Raw genomic sequence first — 26,093 nt, 5'->3', positions numbered from 1 at the left:
CAACTTCACTCCTGAATCCACAGGAAACTTTTTTTTTTGCCTCCTGTGCCAGTAACCATGGAATTTTTGGGGGCAGCCACATACCAATAGGCTAGGGTTTCTTGACTTATAGGAATGGGGACTGCTGTAGGTGACGCTACACTAAGTTATATTCCCTGACCACTCATACAGCGGCAAGCATTAACTGCTTCGCGCCCGCCCTATAGCCGAAAGACGGCTACAGGACGCTAACTGCCGGGAGACCGTCCCTGGATGTCCTCCTGTTTACTTCCGCAATGTGCGCTCCCGGGAGCGTGCATCTGGGAAGTTCTGTGCTGACCGTGTCCCCCGGACACAGCCAGTCACAGATCACTGTAAACGGCCAATCACAGCGGCCGTTTACAGCACAATCGGCATGTCCAATGAGAGATGATCTCATATGTAAACATATGAGATCATCTCTCAGTGCCGCTCTCCCTCCTCACACAGACAGCTTGTGAGAAGGGAAAGATCAACGGCTGCAGCGGCCGTGAGTTCAAAAAAAAAAAAGTGCCATCCTCCCACAGTGCCATCCTTCCGCAGTGCTATCCTCCCGCAGTGCCATCCGTCCCAGTGCCATCCACCCCCAGTGCCATCCTAGCCCAGTGCCATCCTCCCCAGTGCCACCTGCCCCCAGTGCCACCTCTTAGTGCTATCTGTCCCCAGTGCCACCTGTTAGTGCTATCTGTCCCCAGTGCCACCTGTTGTCAGTGCCATTTGTCCCCAGTGCCATCTGTCATCAATGCCACGTATAAGTGCCATCTGTCATCAGTGCCACATGTCATCAGTGCCACATAGTGCCATCTGTCATCAATGCCACATATTAGTGCGCTCTGTCATCAGTGCCACGTATCAGTGCCATTTGTCATTAGTGCCACCTGTCAGTGTCACGTGCCATCTGTTGTCAGTGTCACGTGTCATCAATGCCATTTATCAGTGCCATCTGTCATCAGTGCCACGCGTCATCGGTGCCACGTATTAGTGCCATCTGTCATCGGTGCCATGTATTAGTGCCACGTGGCCAGGCTGTGAAAAAGTCCCACACATGTGGTATCATAATACTCAGGAGGAGTAGCAGAATTTATTTTGGGCCATCATTTGTGGTATACTCATGCCATGTGAGAGAAATAACCTATTACAATGACAATTTTGTGGGAAAAAAATAAATAAATAAAAAATCTTAATTTTGCAAAGATTTGTGGGAAAAAATTACAATATCAAAAAACTCACCATGCCTCTTACTAAATACCTTGGAATGCCTACTTTCCAAAAAGGGGTCATTTGGGGGGGTATTTGTACTTTCCTGGCTTGTTCGGGTCGCAAGAAATGAGACAGACCACCAGTACATCAGGTGTGATCAATTTTGTGAGATTCGCACAACAGCTTGTAGACTCTGTAATTTTTACAAAGACCAAATAATATCCACTAATTTGGGTTATTTTTACCAAAGATATGTAGCAGTATAAATTGTGGCCAAAATTTATGAAGAAAAATTAATAATTTGCATAATTTTGTCACAGAAACAAAGAAATATGCGTTTTTTTTCAAAATTTTCGGTCTTTTTTCATTTATAGCGCAAAAAATAAAAACCCCAGAGGTGATCAAATACCACCAAGAGAAAGCTCTATTTGTGGGAAAAAAAGGACAAAAAATTCATTTGGGTACAGTGCTGCATGACTGAGTAATTGTCATTCAAAGTGTGAGAGCACCGAAAGCTGAAAATTGGTCTGGGCAGGAGGGGTGTTTAAGTGCCCAGTAGGCAAGTGGTTAAAGTATACTCTTTTTGGTTCAATGTTGATTTATTTTTATGACACACAAGATGCAATATCTGGTACAGACAGTCCAACATTGGCGATGTGTCCATTAGGGGCGCCCGGCGCCGCCCCCCTCTATCATGCCAATAGGCTTAAGAAAAGGTGGACTTGGAGCGCAGATATTGAGCTTGCAGTCCACCCAGGTGTGTTAGAAAAGCAAATGAATATTCGCTTCTCTAACACTGAACCACCTCTCAGCCTCTAATACCCATCTCCTGATTGGCTAAAAGCACAGATGCTCCGATTGGATGCCTGGCAGAAAAAGAAGAGACAAATGGAGGTCACAGGAGCCACTGACTGACCCGTTGCTCATCCCACCATGCCACAGCTCACCGCTGTCACCTGCTGCCTGATTCCCCACCCAGATGGGGTAAGTGCCGGGTAGTCAGCGAGAGGGCAGGTGGGGAGGCACAGCGGCTGCATTTGACAGGAAAAGTGGCCGCATTTGATGGGCACAGTGGCTGAATTTAACGGGCACAGTGGCTGCAATTGAGGGGCACAGTGGCTGCAATTGATGGGGCACAAGTGGCTGCATTTGATGGGGCACAAGTGGCTGCATTTGATGGGGCACAAGGGGCTGCATTTGATGGGCACAAGTGGCTGCATTTGATGGGGCACAAGTGGCTGCATTTGATGGGCACAGTGGCTGCATTTGATGGGCACAGTGGCTACATTTGATGGGCACACATGGCTGCATTTGTTGGGCTCAAGTGGCTGCATATGATGGGCACAGAGCCGGGCCTCCGCTTTCTTCCTTTAGCTTTTTTACTAGCGGTGGCCTGGTCTTCTGTCGCCGCTGCCTCTTCTTCTGACTTAGGAAGGGACTGCTGTATTTGACCTGTCTGATTCATTCAGGGGTCCATATCCTGAGGTGAGCGGCCATTACTATCAGTGGTGGAGGGTGTCACTCAAGTCACCATACCTGATGTATAGTTCAGCTGACTCACTGGATTCCTTGGGGCTTCTTTGCTGATTACATCATTTTCATCTTTAAGTTTAAAGAGAATGGACTGTCTCCTGTATTTAATTTAATTTTTTTTTTAATGTTTTAGTTTAAATATCTGCGCTGTACTGCTTTTTTATGATGAACTATTCTGGGATTTGGTAATTTGACCTTCACTATTTTAGCTGCAGTTTCTGTATTTGTTATTTAGCGCTGGTTGATTTTCTGCTGTTTGGACTTAGAAAGAAGTTTTGACACAAAATTGTCAATCCGCCCGTCTGAGTGCTAGTCCGCCGGACTTTTGCAATGAACGGACTTACCCACACACAGAGAAAAGTCTGTCCATTTTGAGCGTGACTCCAGGTAGACGGGACTAGAGAAGGAAGTCAATGTCGCCGCCTCCATTGGCGTGATTGACGCGCCGCTAGCCCCGTCACCTGGTATGGATTAAAAGGGGAACCCCTACTCCGAAAAAACAGCGCGGGGTCCCCCCATAGTCCATATCAGACCCTTATCCAAGCACGTAGCCTGGCCGGTCAGGAAAGGGGGTGGGGACGAGCGAGCGCCCCCCCTCCTGAGCCGTAACAGGATGCGTGCCCTCAACATGGGGGGTGCTACCCTATTTCATGAATAATAAAAAAATTTAATTAAATTAATTAATTAAAAAACACCCAGTGAATGGATTAAAGAGTCTCTGTAAAATAAAAATAAAAAATCAAGAATATAGATTATAGAAGGACTGTTCTTGATTTTTAATTTTTATTTTTACAGAGACTCTTTAATCCATTCACTGGGTGTTCTTTATTGTTTATGATTGAGTTTGTGTTTTACCCATTTGTTAGGGGTAAGATAGAATTTATGATATATTGTCACATTATTTGTATATGCACATTGCTCATGATTGAGTTTTTTTACCCATCAGTTAGGGGTATGATAGAGTTTACAATTTACTGTCACATTATTTGTATATGCACGGTGGGCTTCGGCCTTGGTACACGTTAGGTTTAGCGCAGCTTATTTATTTCCCTACATGTTTTGAGTAACAGAGGAGGTCTAGCGCTGGAATTTTTGTTCTTGCCCTAATGTTTGCGGCGTATGTAACCTGTGTATATCTGGCTCTGATACTAGCCAGTGCCTCACCAGCCACCTCACTGCATGTCCTTGGTACACATTAGTGTTGTTTATTAGTAGATGTGTAGATTTGATATTAGTGATCTGTACATGTTAGCCTGCATATGCTTTCTTCATTTTTTCCTATGCAGTGGAATGTAAATTATTCTGTCCTGCTGTCAAACCAGTTTATGCAATAGAATAAAGGTCAAAGTATATTAACGCATCCAAAACGAACATCTCATTGATTGCCTTAGAATATTACACTTTGTACACTATCTTACTGCAGAAAAAAGACAAGGCCATAGTCTAATCTATAAGCTCTGCAAGTTCTAGGGCAATAAAGGAAAAAGGAAAAATGATTCTGTTCTGATACAATTCACATAAATTAACATGTTTGTCAATCTGTGCTTTGGCTTGCTGTATTTCTGTTCGGGTGTCAATAAAGTTTTTGGGGCTAAAGAGAAAAAAATACATAATGGAGGTGCAGCATTCTCTGGATGCTTGCTCTGCATTTACTGGGGCATCATCAATTCACCAGAAACATTTGTTTCCCAAACACAAATCCCATAAAATGAGAACTGTCCCCTAGGTAATGAGGATGGCAACCCTACTATAGTAAGAGGTAAAGTGGAATGTGCTGTAAGAAGTATTGTTTTAGCTACTTTCACACTGGGGCGTTGGGGGCCTCTGTTTTTAGCAACGCTTTACCGTCCTTTTTGCAGAGGTTTTTGCCTGCTGCTAGCAGCCAAAAAAGGGTAAAAACCACCCGGAAAGCACCGCTGCAGCAGTGCTATGCCGGCGGTTCAGTGGCACTGCCCATTTATTTCAATGTGCATAGGCACTTTAGGAGCAGTGTATACACAGCTCCTATAGCGCTGCAAACATGCGGTTTGCGGGACTTTTTTTGGCGTCCTGCCAGCGCACTGCTCCAGTGTGAAAGCACTCGGGCTTTCACACTGGAGTGAGAGGAGAGGCTCTTTACAGGTACTATGCAGGCACTTTTTTTAGCGCTATAGCACCTGTAAAGCGCCTCAGTGTGAAAGCAGCCTTACTGTCTTATGCTATATGAATGTTTTCTTTTTTTTATATAATCCTCCTTTTTCTAACTTTTTACTTGGGTTTAGAAGTTTGTAAAAAAAAAACAACCACCAAAAGATGGGTTTTTCAAACAATGATATTTACCAACTAAATATAAAATTAAATGTTTTCTTTTAAACAAAGTACAGGCTACATCTAGAGATGCCAGAGGAACAATGAATACATTTTTCTTCCTCAACTTCTGTAGCTTCCCTATGCTTATTCATAACTAATTCAGAATAATTCATAATTTATTCACAAATATTTGTTGCTTTATATTCACTAGCCAGTTGCAAAGGTGTCTGCTGAATTACACTGGGAAGATGCACCAACCCTGAAGTATAAAAACCAATATCAACGATAATGGTGATAACAATCCTGCCTTATTTGCAGGGAGACCCATGATTCCCTAGGGCAATATATTTTAGTGTTCAGCCTCAGGTAAATATTCCTCGGATACCCTTTCTTCTGGCTCGAGGCATCACACCCATCAGAATACTCACAGATTGAACCTTCGCATTAGAATATTAAAACACAGAGGCTTTAATCATTAAAATGTTCCTCCAGAGTTGTTTCAACTCTGCTCAAAGCACAAGAGCCTTCAACGAACATTACGTATGACAAGGTTTGGAATAAGTTTATATCTTTTGCTAATGGCAAAACTTCAATCCTGATGTACCCTCTTCCTCCCAACTCCTTGACTTCCTGCACATAGACCTGATTTAGGATTAGGATTAAGCAATTTAAGCTAGTGGCAATCTCTGCTGTGACCACAAGAGATGGGCCAAAGATCAAATTCTTCAAGATGTTCAAGAAAATAAGCCCATCAATTAAAACAAATCTTTCCCACTTGGGATCTCTCTATCGCTCTGGAACCCTTATCCAAACAGCCTTTTGCCCCATCTAATTTAGCATCCTTGTGGAATCACACTTGGAAACTATTTTTTTTGTAGCAATGGCATCGGGCTGGGGAGTATCAGAACTTCAGGTTCTGGGATCAGAAGACAATAATATTATTTTCTGTACTCAGATACAGTGAACCTTAGAACGGTACATAGATTCATCCCTAAGTTCTCCTCTGCCTCTACTATCTCCGAGCCTTGGGCCCTGCCAATCTTTGCATATCCAATTTCGACTTTCTTCACAAAGACGATACTACTTTGGTACTAAGACACTATATTCAAGCCACAACTCCCTTCAGACTTTTATCTAACCTATTTGTAATACCCCAAAAAAATAAAAGCATCATCTGGGGCAGAAGCCTCCAGAATGTGGTCCTGTGGCCATTCCGGAACTGCAGTATCCATCATGCTTAGTCATGTTTGTGAATATCAGAGCTTTGAAATACCTCATGGGACATGTGGTTCTGCAGCAGCTGGGAAGCCATAATTTGCAGAATCCTGTTTTAGTAATTAGATTCATGGATATTCAAATTGGTTAAGAAGGCATAGAGGGCTAGGGGGTCTAGAACCCCCTCTTCAGTCGGGCCACCCAACTGTTTTCTGCCTCTTGGACAGCCAGAGCAGACGTCTCCATCAAAACAATCTAAAGGGGAGCATCATGGTCATCGCAACATGCATTTACGAGAAGTTACAGAGTAGACCTGGCAGCTTTCTTATTTGTAGAAACTGGCAGACAGGCTATTAGGCTGGCATTAGCCTATTTTAAATCCTTTTTCAAATAAATCTTTTACTAAGCATCATCCTACCCATTTCAGCTACTGTATTTATCAGCGTATAACACACACCGGCGTATAACACGCACCCCAAGTTTAGGAGGGAATTTAAAAGAAAAAAACTTTTAGGACGGAAGTTTAAGGAAAAAAACGTACATTTAAATGCCCATCAATGCAGCCTTGTCAGTGTCGTTTGCAGCCTTGCATTTAGCCTTGTCAGTGTAATTTGCAGCCTTGCATTTAGCCTTGTCAGTGTCATTTGCAGCCATCTATTTAGCCTTGTCAGTCGTTTGCAGCCTTGTCTGTGGGTTTTCCATTTAAAAATGGTGCCACCGAGATACAGAGGGGATGTCCTGTGTATCTCGGTGGCTTCCGGGTATTTTCGGCCGCACTCGGCTGTTCTGGGCTTTCTTCAGCCATTCTCGGCTATTTTTGGCCACACTCGGCCATTCTCGGCGGCTTTCGACTTTCCGAAAGCCGACGAGAACAACGGTGTATAACACGCACCCCCGATTTCCCCCTGATTTTAGGGGGGAAAAAGTGCGTGTTATATGCTGATAAATACGGTAGTTATTTGTCACAGGTGTGGCATCAGGAGGCATCAGGAAAACAGAAAATTATTTCATACTTACCGTCATTTTCTTTTCCTAGTGCCTACCCATGGCAGCATACAATTCCACCCTCAGTATGCTATATTTCATAGAATGCTGGGAGTGCACTAATCCTTTTCTTTTATAATATTCACTGGTCCTGAGGGAAGAGCCATGGCGGAGCTTGTCACAGGTATGCTGCCATGGATAGGCATCAGGAAAATAAAATTACGGTAAGTATGAAACAATTTTCTGTTTTATGCTAAAACTTAAATTTTTACTATACCTAGCACTTACACAACTACATTACGTTTAGCACAGCAAACTCTCTGGGGAACATGCTAAAATACAGGTTGTCCTTTTAGCAAACTAAGATAAGTTTATCTGAAGGGCACCAATTGTCCTTTTTTAAATTTGTCCTTGATTTACAAAGGAAAAGCAATGGGCGTTCTTTAACACAAAATGTTATGTGAAAAGGTAAAAATATAAGGCCTCTTTTAGTACAGAAGTCTTATAAAAATCATAATAAAGGTATAATGCTGAGCATTCTCTTAGCTGAAATGCTTATGAAAAATTATATAAAAAGGTATCATACAGGGCCTCTTTTTAATACAGAATGCTTATGAAAAATTGATTTGAAAGGAATGTTGTGCCATGCATTTTTAATGAGCTTCTTTAATCAAAAGAAAGTCACGGCCACATGACCAGATGGTCCCCTCAACTGGGAGTAACATTTATCTTCCTGGGCACCTTGCAGTTCCGGACATGCCAAGCAATCACAACAATAAAAACAGACTATATATGATAAATAACAATGAAGGTCCATGAAATATGAAAACATAATACACTTGTTAAGCAGACTAGTCAGCTAATCTATGCATTACCCACAGACACATACTGTATATTGTCACTGCACAAAAGTATGACATGCCATTGACCTCCTCTTATATGTATTATAGGTGGCATATATTGGCATATCTGGTCCCTGAGGTTGCGCAGGACCCTCAGGCTTCATTCGTATACCTATTGTTTAACCACATGCTGACCAGCCGCTGTCAATATATGGCAGCAGGTCGGCTCGTTCCCACAAATCGCCGTATTGGTACGTCGACTCCTTTAAGAGCCATAGCAGGTGCGTGCTACACATTGGGGGACACAATGTGCGTAGCCAGCAGACGCGATTTCCGCTGGCCACCCGCAAGAGAGCCAGAACGCGGATCTGTGTATGTAAACACACAAATCACCATTCTGACAGGGGAGGAGAGACAGATCTGCTGTTCCTAGTAATTAGGAACAGCGATCTGTCTCCTCCTCCAGTCAATCCCATCCTCCTACAGTTATAAACACACACGAGGGAACACATTTAACCCCTTGATCGTCCCCTAGTGTTAACCCCTTCCCTGCCAGTAACATTTACACAGTAATCAGTGCATTTTTACAGCTCTGATCGCTGTATCAATGTCAATGGTCCCATGAAAGTGTTCGATCTGTCCGCCTCAATGTCGCAGTCCCGCTAAAAATCGCAGATCGCCGCCATTACTAGTAAAAAATAAATAAATAATAAAAAATGGCATAAATCTATCCCCTATTTTTTAGACGTTATAAAATTTTTATGCAAATCAATCAATATCCACTTATTGCGATTTTTTTTACCAAAAAATATGTAGAAGAATACATATTGGCCTAAACTGATGAAAAAATAATTTTTTTTAATTTGGTGGATATTTATTATAGCAAAAGTAAAAAATATTGTTTTGTTTTTTTCAAAATTGTCACTCTATTTTTGTTTATAGCGCAAAAAATAAAAACCGCAGAGGAGATCAAATACCGCCTAGAAAGAAAGCTCTTTCTGGGAAAAAATGGATGTCAATTTTGTTTGGGTACAGCATCGCACAACCCCAGAATTGCCAGTTAACGTGACTCAGTGCTGTATCACAAAAAATGGCCTGGTCATCAAGGGGGCAAATCCTTCCAGGTCTGAAGTGGTTAACATCCTCAACCACTATAACTATACAGCAGACTTGCCTGTCATATTTCCTTCTATACGCAAAACCATCACATCTCAAAACCAATACTTCATACCTAATGCCCCAACAGCTATACCTGCTTTCTCTTTGCACAATAGGTCACATAATTCAGGGAAAAGTGATTGAGCCCCACATTTGCTATTCATGATTTTGATGGCAAGGTGTTTAACTGTGGCTAGGTGTACCCTTTCTCCCATGAGCAGAGCCCCAGTTACAATAGCAACCTCTGTCAATCCTGTTTTATTGCCACTCGTTACTGCTCATAAAAGACAGAGACATTAAATCACCCTGTTCTGCTGGGGCTGGGTACTTTCCTCGCCTTTCTGATTTAAATCAGCCTACTGGCATAGCACAGGGTTCACCCTACTTGGATACAATGCAGAATGCACAACTTATTGGTGCACTACTAGGCACACAGTCTCTGGGTGCCCTACAAGGTGCACAGCCTCTTGGTGCTTTTCATGATGCATATTCTGTTGGTGCTTTACAAGGTGCACAGTCTGTTGGTGCTTTACAAGGTGCACAGCTTATTGGTGCAATACAAGGCACACAAGTTGTTAGTACACCTAAGGGTATTCAGCATATTGGTTGCAAGTTTTTTGTATATATGCGTTGGTAATGGGTGAGAAACTTCAAGAGAAATGTTCCAGATTGTTTCAACATTTAGATATTGTTGCGGAAGCCTTTAGGCATTTTGGAGGCATTTTTTGGTATACATACGACGAGAATTTCAAGCAAAAATCAAGCAAAAACCCCTCATTATGCTGGGAAATTAAGGATGTAGGTTTGTGGCTGAACCTAATGCTTCTTCAGAAGCCATTATTTCAGAATAAGCCTTCCAGCCCCACTCATAATTCCTTTCGTAAAGGTGGGTGCTTTACCTATAATGAAGGGCAATGTAAATTCTTGTCCAACTGCAGGTATAGACATGAATGTTCATACTGCACAGGGTCCCACCCTGCTTGTCAATGTTTTCGCAAAGCATCTGGCGCTTCAGCTCACCAGCAATCACGAGATTCCAACGTTAAAAGCTCAGACGCCAGTGAGATTGTTAGAAATGTTGCCTTGGTTAGAAATCTATCCAGACAGCAAGATGGCGTAATTATTTCGTAGTGGGTTTGGGGAAGGTTTTTTGGTTCCCAGTTTTCCCAGGGAAGGTTGAGCAATTGTTAAGAACCTGCGTTCAGTGTTTTACCATCTAGAGCAGCCTTTCCCAACCCTTTCAACACAGAGGAACCCTTGAAATAGTTCTCTGGTCTCGGGGAACCCCTGCTAAAAATTAGAAATCTACAACTCATGATATATTAGTGTGATGGTCAGTGGGAAGAATGCTCCTTACACTTGTGGTCATTGGTAAGAATTACCTCCTTACAGATAGCTAAAAAGATCAATGGTGTGGGACCTTATCTGAGAGGCAGAAATTGTCCAATGCTGAAGGAACCTCTAGCAACCTCTAGAGGAACCCTAGGGTTCCACAGAACCCTAGTTGAGAATCACTGATCTAGAGGCTGTAAGCCCACATACACACGGTCGGAGATTTTGCCAACCAAATCCGTCGGATTTTGCCCGTCGGATTTAGTCCGACGGATTGTGTCCGAAACTGTTGCATACACACAAGTTGGCGAAAAATCCGATCTTTCAGAACGTGATGACGTAATTTCGTTACGATGGGACTACATTCAGGCTAGTAGCCAATAGCTTTGATGTAGGAATTTGATCTGAGCATGCGTGGCACTTGGTCCGATGAAAATGCTCTACACATGATCGGATTAGGTCCGTCCGGCCCAGTTGGTCGGAAAATCTTTCCAACATGTTGGAAATTTGGATCGGACGGAGATTCGGACAGAATCAGTCCGATGCATACCACACACAGTCGGATTATCTGACGACACGGTCCGATAAGACTCATTCCGACAGATTCTCCGACCGTGTGTACAAGGGCTAAGAGAGAAAATTGAAAGAGTTCCTGGGCATCATCGTTAACTCCACTGCCATTGAATTTCATCTTCCACTGTCTAAACTAGTTAGGATCAGGTTCTTGATCGCCATGTTTTTGTCAAAGCGCGAAGTCCTTCTTAACTGCTTCCTGACCGCCTCACGCCAATATACGTCGTCAGAAGGGCACGTACAGGCTGAATCACATACCTGTACGTTGCCCTTTACGAGGCGCAGGGGGCAAGCGCGTGCACCCACGGAAAGCTCCGCGATACAGGTCGCAGGTCTCATGGACTTGATCGCTGTGGGGATACCAGCAATCGCCTCTCGGAGAGGAAGAACAGAGAGATGCTAAAGTAGACAAGCATCTCCCTGTTCTGCCTAGCAACAGTGTCACTGATCTCTGCTCCCTGTGATTGGAGCAGAGATCAGTGATGTGTAAAATACAGCCACGCCCCCCACAGTTAGCAACATGCCCCAGGACACACTTAACCCCTACACTGCCACCTATTGGTTAACCCCTTCACTGCCAGAGACATTTACACAGGAATCCGTGCATTTGTATAGCACTGCTGTATAAATGGCAATGGTCCCAAAAATGTGTCAAAAATGTCTGATGTGTCTGCCATAATGTCGCAGTCACGATAAAAATCGCTGATCGCTGCCATTTAAAAAAAAATGTATTAATAAAAATGCCATAAAACTATCTATACCTATATAAGTGCTTTAACTTTTGCGCAAACGATCAATAATCGCTTATTGCATTTTTTTTTTTTACCAAAAATATGTAGAAGAATACATATCGACCTAAACTGAGGAAAAAAATTATTATTTTTTATATATTTTTAGGGGATATTTATTATAGCAAAAGGTAAAAAATAATGAGTTTATTTCAAAATTTTTGCACCTTTTTTGTTTATAGCGCAAAAAATAAAAACCGCAGGGGTGATCAAATACCACCAAAAGAAAGCTCTATTTGTGGGGGGGGGGGGGAAATACATCAATTTTGTTTGGGAGCCACGTCGCACGACCGCGCAATTGTTAGTTAAAGCGACGCAGTGCCGAATCGCAAAAAGTGCTCTGGTCAGGAATGGGGTCAATTCTTCCGGGGCTGAAGTGGTTAAAGATGTCCATCATTACTCGGGCTCTTTGCCTTTGTGGCTAGGATCAATCCTATCGCTAGTATTTTTTTCCCATAGATTTGTTATAGCTATGAAGGGTTTAAATAACCAATCACATGCAAGGAAAATAAAAAAACAGCATTTTTGCTTGCACATGATTGGATGATAAAAGTCAGCAGTGCTTCTGCTCATTTACTGAGATCTGGAACAACTGCACTTGCAGAGTGCACAGTCTATTTGCCTTTAGTAACTCAACCCCATTGTCTTGTTTGCAGTTTTCCAGATTCCGGGAGCGGGCACTAGAAGCAGACCTGATTGGATCCCAATGCCCAGCTTACCTCTGGGGTTTGATTTGGGACGAGTTACTGCCAATTGGAAGAATTCTGTCACACCCAAAACATGAGAAGAATATCTCCAAGCTTGGCCAAAGTGATGTATCTTTTGCTCTATGTATAACCTGAAGGTTACTGTTATCAATTCATATACAGCCTTGTCATTTGTTTCTTTCTTATTAAAATCTGGTCTTAGTATATATTCCGTTAACAAAATACTAGCTGGAGTCTCATTTTTTTCTTAGATTTTTTTTGATCTCCCTCCACTGTCCTTTCCGGTTTGTCAGGTGCTTAACCACTTGAGATCCGCGCTATAGTCAATTGACGGCTACAGCGCGGATCTCCTTTTCCGGGACTACGTCTATTGACGTAGTACCGTGTACGAGCGGCCTGCGCGCCCCCTGAGGGGCGCGCGCGGCGCGCTCTGTGATCGGCGAGTCCATGAGACTCGCCTGATCACCGATCCGTGCAAGGGGTCGATCCCGACCCCTTATCACGTGATCAGCTGTCAGCCAATGACAGCTGATCATGTGATATAATGGAGCCGGTAATCGGCTATTATTCCTCCTCGCGCTGACAGCGCGAGGAGGAAAAAAAAAAGCCGATCACCGATCACTGATGTCCCGATCACGGCCAGCCCTGCTAGCGACCACCTGCCCCCTGCCAGTGCCCACCTGCCCCCTGCAGTGCCCCACTTATTAAAAGTAAGTGCCCCCCGTCAGTGCCACCCAGCAGTGCCCACAGTGCCACCCAGCACTGCCCACAGTGCCACTCAGCAGTGCCACCCACAGTGCCACCCAGCAGTGCCCACAATCTGCCTCAAAGGTGCTGCACCCCAGTGCCGCCCATCAGTGCCCAGCAGTGCCGCCCATCAGTGCCCAGCAGTGCCGCCCATCAGTGCCCAGCAGTGCCACCTATCAGAGCCACCTATCAGTGCCACCTATCAGTGCCCATCAGTCCCATCTATCAGTGGTACCTATCAGTGCCCATCCGTGCCACCCATCCGTGCCACCCATCCGTGCCATCTTATCTGTGCCCATCTTTGCCCATCAGTGCCGCCTTATCTGTGCCTATTAGTGCCGCCTTAACTATGCCTATCAGTGCCCACCAGTGCAGCCTATCAGTGCCCACCAGTGCAGCCTATCAGTGCCCACCAATGCAGCCCATCAGTGCCCACCAGTGCAGCCTATCAGTGCCGCCTAATCAGCGCACTTCAATGAAGGAGAAATATGACCCGTTTGCAAAATTTTATAACAAACTATTAAAACATGATTTTTTTTTTTTTGCATCTTTTTTGGTTTGTTTAGCAAAAAATAAAACTCCGAGCTGTAATTAAATACCACCAAAAGAAAGCTCTATTTGCGGGAAAAAAATTATAAAAATTTCATTTGGGTACAGTGTTGTATGCCCGCGCAATTGTCATTCAAAGTGCATCAGCGCTGAAAGCTGAAAATGGGTCTGGGACTGAGGGGGGTTTAAGTGCCCAGTAAGCAAGTGGTTAAAGGTTTTAGGCATTCCAACCCAGTTAGAGATGGCAGGAGACCTATTTCTATTGACTTGCTAAGAAAATTAATGTTGGCTTTGGAAGTCATTTGTTTCTTCCCTTTTGAAGTAGTTTTGTTTAGAGCAGCCTTTTCTATTGCATTGTTTTGGATCCTTAAGAGTTTTCAGCTCCCAATAAATCTTCAAGTTCCTTTTTACTGGATAGTGATGTGTCATCTTTTGTTGAAAGCTTTTTATTAGAAGGTCAAAATCTGATCAAGCTGGTAAAGGTCGTTTTATCACCTTATACAGATTTGCCCAGATGCTAAAATTTTGACCTCTCTTTAGTGGTTCTCTTTATTAATTTGGATCTTTCCCCCTTGCCAAATACCAATTTTCTTCTGTCCTCTCCAATTGCCTTAAGCATCTTGGCCTTTCAGGTTTTCACTTCTCCTCCCAATCAATTATGATAGGGGCTGCCACGTTAGCTAGCTCTTTGGGATTCTCCACTGATGAACTTAAAATAATGGGTCGATGGGATAGTAACAGATATAAGATTTACATTCATCCTGATTTAATTATCAATTAATTTTATTTTTCAGGTCCTCCAAAAATTATGGTCTGGATTGTTGGCCATTCTTTTATATATTGGGCCCAGAAGAGGGCAGCATCCAGGACTTATACTGAGACTCTTGGTTTAAATGAAAGTGTATTCCAAATGTATTGGCAAGGTATCAGAGATTTAAGATGGAGAAATTTAAAGGATGTTCTAATTAATTCATCTAGTATTTGGCCCAATCCAGATTTGATCATAATGCATGCCGGGGCAAATTACCTGGGCAAGGTTAAAACCTTGGACCTTCTTTGAGAAATTAAACAGGATTTATACTCCTTTAAAGTCCTGTTTACACATACCATTTTTGATTTTTCTGAAATGGTACCTAGATTACTTTGGTCTCCATTTGGAAAAATGTTCTATTTAGACCAGATGCGTAGACGTTGGATTCGAACAATTCACAATTTTCTGATCCAGTCTAATGGTTTTCCATATCACCATTTTGAGTTGGAAGGATTTATCCCAGGTCTTTTTAGACCAGACTTAGTACATTTATCCAATATAGGTTTGGATATGTTCAACATGGGTTTACAGAGCATGGTTGAGCAAGCCACAGGGATTTTTGGGGGGGCCTCAGCCAGTCGCTTCACGCCTGGCCTAGGCTGGTGGGGTTGTCATCTAGTCTAGTCTGGATGGTTAGCAGTATTTGTTTTGATGTATTTACTAATTTGAGGCATATGAAAATTTTAATATACAGAGATGTAAGTTTGGTTATTGTATTTATTAAACCTGGGTTACCATTAAATAAACACCGTGGCCAGTTATGACCATTTAAACTTATTGGTGTCGTCAGACTCTTTATTTGTATCATTTATGGTACTATGTGCTATCTCATGTCTGGGTCCCTTGCAATAAGCAGGCACCCTCGTAGGAGAGTACAAAGGGCAGTTTTGCCTTGCTCTCCTTTCCTTTTCTATTTCTGGTTGCTATTGGTTTCTCCTGCAGTTTCTCCCACAGCAACAAGCAGCTAATTGGTGCTTTTTGGCAGGTCTGTATTCGCGCCATTCTGGAGCCTTTATAAGCTGGATTCTCTCCTCACACTCCAACCACCTGAAGAGGAACGGACCGCGCTCCCTCCCACCCTCCCTTCCCTATTTCACGGTGTTGTTTAGAGGGGTTGTCATCCAGTCTAGTCAGGATGGACAGCGTTATTTGTTTTGATGTATTTGCTAATTTAAGGCATATGAATATTTAATTATGCAGAGATTTAAGTTTGGTTATTGTAATTATTAAACCTGAGTTACCCTTAAGTAAACACTGTGGCCAGTTATTACCATTTAAAATTATTGGTGTTGTCAGACTTTTTATTTGTATAATTTATGCTACTTTGTGCTATCCCATGGGAATGGGCGAGCTTTGATATTAGATTTTATAGTATTCCTGCAGACAGATCTAGAGAGAGCACTGATAAAAACTAATAGAATGATCATTAATTCAAAATAGCATTATTGGTGTAGAAAATACTGATATTTTTTCAGTCATTGAAAGATACAATACATAATGTAAAAAGAGCCAATATAGCTACAGCAAAATGTATATTCTATAGTCCTCAATTGGTTTAATGACAGAAAAAATGCCTTGAGAGTAGGGATGAGCTTCGTGTTCGAGTCGAACATACGTTCGATTCGAACATCGGCTGTTCGCCCGTTCGGCGAATTCCGAACATTATGGGCCGTTCGCGCCAAATTCGTGTGGCGCTCACGGCCCACAATGCACTGCGTCATCGCAGTGCATTGCTGGCTCATGATTGGCCAAGCATGCACTGTGACCCCGCATGCTTGGCCAATCACAGCGCCAGCAGCGAGGAGAGCCATGATTGGCCACAGGCAGGATGCCTGTGGCCAATCATAGCTCAGACTGTGTAGTACACGCCCCACACTATATAAGGCCGCCAGCGCGGAGGCCTTGTGTAGTGTGTTGGCGTCTGAAGCAGTTAGTGGGTGTTCTGTGTACCTTCAACACAGTATACACCGATCGTTATCGGCCGATTTTCGATCTTGCTGTTGTGTAGTGGTTGTTGTCTGCGTGCCCTGACCGCAGTATACACCGCTATATTCACCTCACCTATATAGCTAGTGATCTATCTTTTATAATAGAGCTTGCAGTCAGTAGTGTTAGGAGCTTGTGCGTGCTGTCTGCGTGCTCTGTACCCAGTACACACCGCTATATCCACCTACATAGCTCTTCTCTATTTGAGCCCACTTGCCATCTGCAGGAGTTATTGGAAGTTGTGTGTGCCTCCAGCACAGTATACATCTGTATATACCCCTTTATTTCTGGTGTTCTATAATAAAGGCATCTGCAGGAGTTAGTGGGTGTTTTGTGCCTCCAGCACAATATACACCTGTATCTACCCTTTATTGCTGTTCTCTAATAGAGCCATCTGCAGGGCTTAGTGGGTGTTGTGTGACTCCATTACAGTATACCCCTTTATCTCTGGTGTTCTATACTAAAGGCATCTGCAGGAGTTAGTGGGTGTTGTGTGCCTCCAGCACAATATACACTACCCAACTGCTGTTTTACCCAACTCCCTTCAGGCCATTACCATGTCTGGAAGGCCAGCAAGGAGAGGCAGACAGGCGCGAGCCGATAAAAGAGGGCAAGCAGGCTCTGTGTCTAGAGACAACAGTGCTGGTCATGGACGCGGTGCATTGTCACCAGCACGTGGCCATGGGACACGCTTGTCCTTCTTTTCGGCAGCTGGACATGTTGAACCGCAACATGCCAACGACTTGGTAGAGTGGATGACCAAGCCCTCTTCATCGTCCTCATCCTCTCTCACCCAGTCTTAGGGTACTAGCAAAGCAGTTGCCAACGCATCGTCTTCCCTCCTCTCAATGTCATCATCAGTGACTCCTTCCCTAGACCCACCACGTCCTCCTGAAGAGTCTCCAGAACTCTTTGAGCACAGTGTTGGGTACATGCTCCAGGAGGATGCCCAGTGTTTTGTAGGCTCTGATGATGACACTCAGCTAGAGGAAGGCAGTAGCGTGAATGCAGAGAGAGGGGATGCTCAAGAAGGGCAGCAATCTGGCAGTCATGTTCCACAAGCTGCAGCATATTGCCAGGTTTAATACAGCGATGAAGAGGGAGGGGATGATGAGGCCACTGACTCCACGTGGGTGCCTGGTAGGAGAAAGGAGGAGGAGGAGGAGGCACATGTCCAACGAGGCAGGATGCCCTCCAGGGGCCAGCTTAGGGGCAGCACACCGACTGAATCACACCGCAGAGCTCCGCCTGTGCAGGGCGCTGCCTCTGCGCGTTATTCTAAAAGTTCTTTGGTGTGGGCCTTTTTTGAGACGAGTGCATCAGATCGCACTGCTGCTATTTGCAACATATGTCTCAAGCGTATCTTGCGTGGCCAAAACATCAGCCGCTTGGGCACCACATGCTTGACCAGACATATGTTGACCTGCCATGCAGCTCGATGGCAAGCGTACCTCAAAGACCCACACCAAAGAACAAAGCGGACCTCTCCTTGCTCCTCATCAGCTGGCATCTCCAACCCCACTAGACCTTCAGTCCTCTCTGAAACCTGCTCTGAGAGGAATGAAGGTGTAGAATTAGGTGTGTCACAGCCAAGTGCTTCCAGGCACTCTGCTAGCAGTACACCCACGTCCGATTATAGCAGGCAAATGTCCCTGCCTCAGCTGCTGGACCGGCGAAAGAAGTTCACTCCCAGCCATCCACATGCCCAGCGGTTGAATGCTAGCTTGGCTAAATTGGCTAAATTGCTAGCCCCCTTCCGTGAGTTTGTACAATGTGCGGTTCCTCAGTGGCAGGTCCCCAAATGCCACTTTTTCTCACGGAAGGCAATTCTGGCTCTCTACCGGCATGTGGAAGGCAATGTCCTTGCCTCGCTAGACAGGGCGGTCAGCGGTAAGGTGCATATTACTGCTGACTCATGGTCCAGCAGGCATGGACAGGGACGTTACCTGTCTTTCACGGCCCATTGGGTCACTCTTCTGGCAGCTGGGAAGGATGCAGGACAAGGTGCAGTAGTGTTGGAGGTTGTTCCGCCACCACGCCTCCAAAATGCTACTATTGGTTGTGACACACCTCTCTCCTCCACCCCTCCTCTTTTTCTTCCTCCATGGCCTCTTCCAGTGCTCTGTCCTCAGAACCAGCGGTGCTCCGTAGGCGTTCCAGGGGCTACGCAAGTACACAGGCAAAACGATGCCATGCCGTGCTTGCGCTGGTTTGTTTGGGGGACAGGAGCCACACTGGGGCGGATGTTTTGTCAGCTCTGCAGGGGCAGGCCGAGAGGTGGTTGACGCCACGCCAGCTTAAGCCAGGAATGGTGGTTTGCGACAATGGCACCAACCTCCTCTCCGCCCTCTGACAGGGACAACTGACCCATGTGCCCTGTGTAGCTCACGTCCTTAACCTGGTGGTGCAGCGGTTCTTGGGCAGGTACCCCAGCTTACAGGATGTCCTGAAGCAGGCCAGGAAAGTCTGTGTGCATTTCCGCCGATCCTTTAATGCCTGTGCTCGGCTGGCTGAGCTCCAAAAGGAGTTGAACCTGCCCAAGAACCGCCTTATATGTGACATGCCCACCAGGTGGAACTCAACGTTGGCCATGCTGCAGCGGCTGCACACGCAGCAGAGGGCCATCAATGAGTACCTGTGCGACTACGGCACCAGGACAGGGTCAGGGGAGCTCGGTTTTTTCTCACCTCGCCAGTGGGGCATGATCAGGGATGCATGCACTGTCCTGTCACCGTTTGAGGAGGCCACAAGGATGGTGAGCAGTGACAGTGCATGCATCAGTGACACTGTACCTCTTGTCCACCTCTTGGAGCATACGCTGCGTGGAATAATGGACAGGGCACTTGAGGCAGAACAGAGGCAGGAAGAGGAGGACTTCCTTGCCTCTCAAGGCCCCCTTTATCCAGACAGTGTTCCTGCTGTGCCACCCATCACACAGGAAGAGGATGAGGAGGAGGAAGAGGAGGAGGAGGATGATTGTGTCAGCATGGAGGTGGAGGCTGGCACTCAGCATCAGCAGCAGCAGTCTTGTAGGGATGATTTACAGTCCCAAGAAACACGTGGACTTGTACGTGGCTGGGAGGAGGTAGCTGCGGATCATGTTGTCCTTAGTGACCCAGAGGACGCCGGACCGAATGCCTCAGCTAAACTACGCTGCATAGCCTCCCTGATCCTGCAAAGCCTGCGGAAGGATCCTCGTATTCTTCGGATCAAGGAGAGGGACCATTACTGGCTGGCCACTCTCCTTGATCCACGGTACAAGGGTAAGGTTGCCGACCTTATCTTGCCATCGCAGAGGGAGCAGAGGATGAGACATCTCCGGGAGGCCTTGCAGAAAGGTCTGTGCAACGCGTTCCCAGAGACTGGGAGGTTACAAACTCCTGGTCCTGGACAACGTGTTGCTGAGGCATCGGTCAGAAGGAGCGGTGGAGAAGGTGGCCGTCTGACTGATGTTTTCAGACAATTTTTTAGTCCGCAGCCCCAAGGTATGATCGGTTCCAGCAACCATCGCCAGCGTCTGATTTACATGGTGCAGGAATACCTAGGGGCAAGGTCAGACTTGGACACCTTTCCCACCGAAAATCCTCTGGCTTACTGGGTCTTGAGGATGGATCACTGGCCAGAGCTTGCACAGTATGCAATTGAGCTACTGGCCTGTCCTGCATCCAGCGTTCTTTCGGAACGCACCTTCAGTGCTGTTGGTGGCTTTGTTACCGATCACAGGGTGCACTTGTCCACCGAATCAGTGGATCGACTGACCTTCATCAAGATGAATCAGTCTTGGATCACCCACAGCTACCAAGCACCTGAAGCTGATGTAACCGAATAATTTTTTTTGAAATATCACATCCCTTCAAGACTGCCTATGCTGATGCTGAGTGACTGTCCTGTTATGTTGATTGTCTATCCTCTTCCTCCTCCGCTGATATGTTGGAAGAACATTTCTGGTTCTGGGTGATGCCATCAGCCCAATTTTTCTGCCCCTGTTTAACAGGGGCGTTTAATTAAAATTTTTGATGCAATGCTTTGCAGCAGGGCTAATTCCTGCAATAAAACTAGAGTATATGGGAGAGGTTGCAGTGTGGTGGCACCAGCACCAGTGCCTAAGGCCCAATTTTTCTGCCCCTGTTTAACAGGGGCGTTTAAGTACAATTTTTGATGCAATGCTTTGCAGCAGGGCTAATTCCTGCAATAAAACTAGAGTATATGGGAGAGGTTGCAGTGTGGTGGCACCAGCACCAGTGCCTAAGGCCCAATTTTTCTGCCCCTGTTTAACAGGGGCGTTTAATTACAATTTTTGATGCAATGCTTTGCAGCAGGGCTAATTCCTGCAATAAAACTAGAGTATATGGGAGAGGTTGTAGTGTGGTGGCACCAGCACCAGTGCCTAAGGCCCAATTTTTCTGCCCCTGTTTAACAGGGGCGTTTAATTATAATTTTTGATGCAATGCTTTGCAGCAGGGCTAATTCCTGCAATAAAACTAGAGTATATGGGAGAGGTTGCAGTGTGGTGGCACCAGTACCAGTGCCTAAGGCCCAATTTTTCTGCCCCTGTTTAACAGGGACATGTAATTACAATTCTTGATATAATATTTCACAGGAGGGCCCGTTCCTGTGCCCATCCAGAGTAACTGTGAGGACTTATAGTGTTGTGGCACCAGCACCACAACCACCAAAGGTCAATTTTTCTACCACTGTTCAACAATGGCATGTAATTACAATTGTTGATTATAATCGTTCACAGCAGGGCGCTCCAGCGCCCACCAAGAGTCACTTTGAGGGCTTACAATGTTGTGGCAAAACCAACACCTTGTTCCGCCATTTCTGCAGAGCATATAGGGCAGGCCCCTACTTTCAAACATCCAACTTACAAACATCTCCTACTTGCAAACGGAAGGAGACAACAGCAAGTGAGATGAAAAAAGATGTACGACAAAACAAATTATACAGGGGTGATAACCCTTCCTTATGTTTTCCAAAAAGCTTAAAAATAGTTTTTTTGACTGGAGCTACACTTTAAAAATGTACCAGTTGAAAATTACAAACAGATTCAACTTAACACAACAAACCTACACAGTCCCTGTCTTGTTTGCGCCGCCTTTATACTGCTGTTCTGAGTATATAGGGCCTGGGGGCCACACGCATTTTCTTTTTTTAATATGGGTACGGGGTTTCCCTTAATATGCGTACAAGACCCAAAGGGGCTGGCAATGGGCAGGGAGGGCTACCCATGCCATTTTTCTCAATGATTTTCAACCATATTGCAGGAACCAAATATAACATTAAAACCGCAAGCAGTTTTAAATGATGTTATTTCCGTTTAATGTAATTTTGTGCAGGGACTGTTCTAAACACGGGAAACACGTGGCACTTCACAGGCATACTACAGACACCCCCCAGGCACCATATTTAAAGGAATATTTCACCTTTTTTTTTTTTCACTTTAATCGTCATTAAAATCAGTGTTCCCGCCAAAACGGCCATTTTTAAAAACATTTCAGGCATTGACCCATGTCCCCTGGGGCAGGAGCCAGGTCTCCAAACCCTTTTTAGGACAGTATCTTGCATATTAGCCGTTAAAATTAGCACTTTTAATTTCGAACGTTCGAGTCCCATAGACTTCAATGGGGTTCTAATGTTCGTACGAATTTGGGGTCCGTTCGAAAGTTCTGGTGCGAACCGAACCGGGGGGTGTTCGGCTCATCCCTACTTGAGAGTAAAGTGACCTTAACAGCTATTCATTCCTATTTCAAAGTCTGTATACATTTTATTTCCAACCTTTCCAACCACTGACAACATGATGTACTTGACACTTTACTCTTTTGCTAATTGCTTACTCTGCAGTTTTCTTGGTTTTTTCTCTAGCATTACATTACAGTGACCATTCTCCAAATTGCTGAAGTCCTATGAGAAAGCTAGACAAGAGGACTTACAAATATTGTATAGAAATTGCAGACTTTGAAAACTATGCCTAAAATATTACTGAGAAAATGTGTCTACCCTTTAGGCTGGGTTCACACTTACACGATCGCAGACATCGCATTTGATTCACACCACATTGCTGTGCAGATCACATGTGATGTCTGTGCAATGCAAATTCAGTCATGCAAACTCAAACGCATTCTCACCAAAATGGTGCAGGACCCTTTTTGGGTCTGCACTAGAATCGGATTGCATGGGTGTTTACATCTATGCGATCCAATTACTGCACCATTTGACAGTTTGCACTGCAATCTGCGAACCGATCTGGGAGTGTCATTAACTTTACATTGACACCCCAGCGGTTCGCAGATGTCAGTGTGAACCAGTGTACGAGAACCAGCACTGAATCAAAGGGTTTACCGCATCGCACCAGTGTGAACCAGGATTTAAATTAGAACTGTAGGCAAAGCTTTTTTATTTTTATTTTAGACAGAGTAGGGGAGGGTTATAACCCCTGTCAGGTTTTTTGTGCCATCTGTGTCGCATTGGGGAGATTTATCTTCAGTTCATGTCTCATAGCCATAACAAGAAGTGAGAGGAAATCCCTGCAAATGAAGGTAACCCCCAAGGTCACCAGAACTAGTGTTCCCATTCAAAGATATCCCCACCATTTTTATTCTGGGGACAACCCAAATTTGGGATTTTCTTTTACTTTCAATGATAATGATAAACTAGACAAATAGAGAAGATGAATTTCCCTAATAGGGGAAAAAAACTAATAGGTGTTCTGATCCATATCTACTCTATCCAAAACTAAAAAAAAAAAAAGTTTTACCTTTAGTAATACTTTAATGAACATTGCTGGATACTTACAAAGGCAGGCAGCAATCAAACTGTCTGTTATATACGATCATAATAAAATCCCTATATTGTCATAAATGCGAGCATTAAAAATATTTGACAGTCTTTTCTAAATAGTTAGCCACATGGTCCTGCATCTTGGTATTCAGTGAGTGAGCATTTTCAATGTACAGTGGAACCTTGGTTAACAAGCGGTTTGAAAGGCGAGCAACTGTTTTTTTTAAGTTCTGACTTGGTTTGCGAGTGTAGTCTCGCAAAACGAGCAGAATTTAAGCTAATGGGGTGTGCAGTACCGCATTTGGCCAGAGGTGCGGGGGCGCCAGTGACACTTGGAATGGTTTGGAGCCATTCGGAAGCACTTAAAAATACTCGGAAATACTCAGTCCCCGAGTGTTTCCAAGCCTTTCCAAGGCTTTCCGAGTTCAGCCGAGATGTCCCTGTGTATTTCCGAGGCTCTCCGGCACCTCCCCACTTCTGGCCACATGTGGTATTGCATGCAATAGAAGTCAATGTAGAACCAATTATCTTTGTTTCCATTGACTTCTATGGGGAAACTCTCTTTGATATGCGAGCGCTTTGGATTACAAGCATTCTCCTGTAACGGATTATGCTCGTAATCCAAGGTTCCACTGTACAACATGAGAGTATCTCAAGTGAACAAAAGTTTATCTGCTCAAATCTATTAATCCTGCTTGAGTAACCCCCCACTTCTCTTGATACAATATTATTTAATAATTCAGAGATGCTCAGTCTGTTTTATGCGGCAGCCTCACTATATCAGTGTTACATTTTATAGGACCTCTATCACATTTCCATAGTGTTGTTTCCCACAATGCGTTTTTTTTTTTTTTTTACTCCCAATAGAATCCTATTGAATACTGTATTATTTTTAACAACTCTGGACTCAGACATTCACTGTCTGAGTTAAGCATATTTGGGATTGCAATTCACAGGTTTGGGTCAATGCAATAATAGAGATATGCTCAGTGGAGCAGAGTTAGAGTCCATTCACACAGGCAACACGACTTCCAGCGTGACTCGGCAACTTGGACACGACTTAAGTATGAATCACAGCATGACTTGGGGCGACTTCAACATGACTTGGGGAGACTTACAACACAACTTGAAGTCGCCCTTAAAGCCCATGTTTCATCCTAGAGAACAATGGGTGGTGAGCAATTGTAATATGAACCCTAACATCTATGGGTAGCAATTTGAAATCTTAAATAGTTCCAGATCAAATATTGATCTGGAACTACTATAGCATTAAAAGTGAATACTGTCTAATCAAATGTATATTGCTCAATAGGCTACACTGTCAGTGCTGATTTTACTATACAAATGTATTTAAAGATATAATGAAAACCACCTGGATCTGGCATCAGTGAATGGTTTTTAAATGGCTGACTCACATTACCCAAATTAAATGTTCATTGTTAGCCACCAAATACACAAGCACTAAACCAGCCAGTTATGTCTACATGTAGAGCCCATTGTCCTGTATTCTACATTGAAATACAATCATATATATTGTGTTACTTACCTTTCAGATGACCATAAAAGTACAGGTACGTGACTTACAGACGTCACGCCTGACATGCAGACACAGACCAGGGACAGATATACAAGCACCAGCTGCATGTTTGCAAGTAGAAGTGAACTACAGAATGAACATATATTATATAGCTATCCTACCCAAGTACAGAGGAAAACTGGTTATATCTGTAGTAGCTGGTTAAAACCAAGACTCTGTTGACTGTTTTGTGTAAATACATTAATACAATGAACGGCGTTTATACCATAAATAAGGCAGTTCTGATGCTGCTTTCAGTTTTCCGCCCTTTGAAGAGCTGCATGCCTTAAAAAAACAGGGATATTTTGCCAATTCTACTTTAAAGGGGTTTTCTGGTTAATTACTACATTACCAATACTAGCAAACAATGCATGTAAGTAAATAAAAGGTATAAAAATACTGCACAGCGTGCTGCTCATCAGTAATAAAAAATAAAAAATAAAAAAACTCTCCTGTACATAGCATACATATATAAACTGACCACATGATTTAGGTCCAGCACAAACTCTGAAAATAAACAACCATTTTTATTTTCAGCACAGGTAGTTTGGTCTCATTGAGTGACGTTCAGCCCTGAGAATATGTTAGATTGTGCTTCTAAAAGTCCTTTACATCTAACAAAGGCATAACCCTTAAAGGGGTTGTACAGTCAGAAGTTTTTTTTATCTTAATGCATTCTATGCATTAAGATAAAAAATATTCTGTATGGAGCAGCCCCGCTCATACTAACCTGAACCCCCGCTCTGTCCAGTGATGTCCACGAGTGTCTCAGCCGCCCGGGACTCCCCCTTCTGATTGGCTGAGACACAGTAGCGGCACCCTTGGCTCCCGCTGCTGTCAATCAAAGCCAGTTAGCCACTCAGGAGATAGAGGGGGCGGGCTGAACCACAGTTCTGTGTCTGAATGGTCACAGGGAGCTGCGGCTTGGCTCTGATGATCCCGTAGCAAGCTGCTTGCTGTGGGGACACTCAACAGGAGGGAGGGGCCAGGAGCACAGAAGAGGGA

The 26,093-nt window shown here is 44.3% G+C and overlaps 1 protein-coding gene across 1 annotated transcript in view; it reads right to left on the bottom strand.

Annotated features, from left to right (window-relative positions):
• LOC143962677 (V-type proton ATPase subunit S1-like) overlaps window positions 1–25,221 on the bottom strand; it is a 130,580-nt gene extending 105,359 nt beyond the window's left edge. Inside the window, exon 1 of the mRNA XM_077472042.1 lies at window positions 25,059–25,221. Within this exon, the coding sequence (XP_077328168.1) occupies window positions 25,059–25,156 (98 nt within the window). The 5' untranslated portion in view covers window positions 25,157–25,221. The remainder of the gene's footprint in view (window positions 1–25,058) is intronic.
• Between the last annotated feature and the right edge of the window lie 872 nt (window positions 25,222–26,093).

The sequence above is a fragment of the Lithobates pipiens genome, unplaced genomic scaffold (assembly GCF_037356315.1).
Source record: "Lithobates pipiens isolate NorthernLeopardFrog02 unplaced genomic scaffold, aLitPip1_a1.2 Scaffold_8, whole genome shotgun sequence".
NCBI classification, from domain to species: Eukaryota; Metazoa; Chordata; class Amphibia; order Anura; family Ranidae; genus Lithobates; species Lithobates pipiens.
This window is presented reverse-complemented; position numbering and strand designations above follow the sequence as displayed.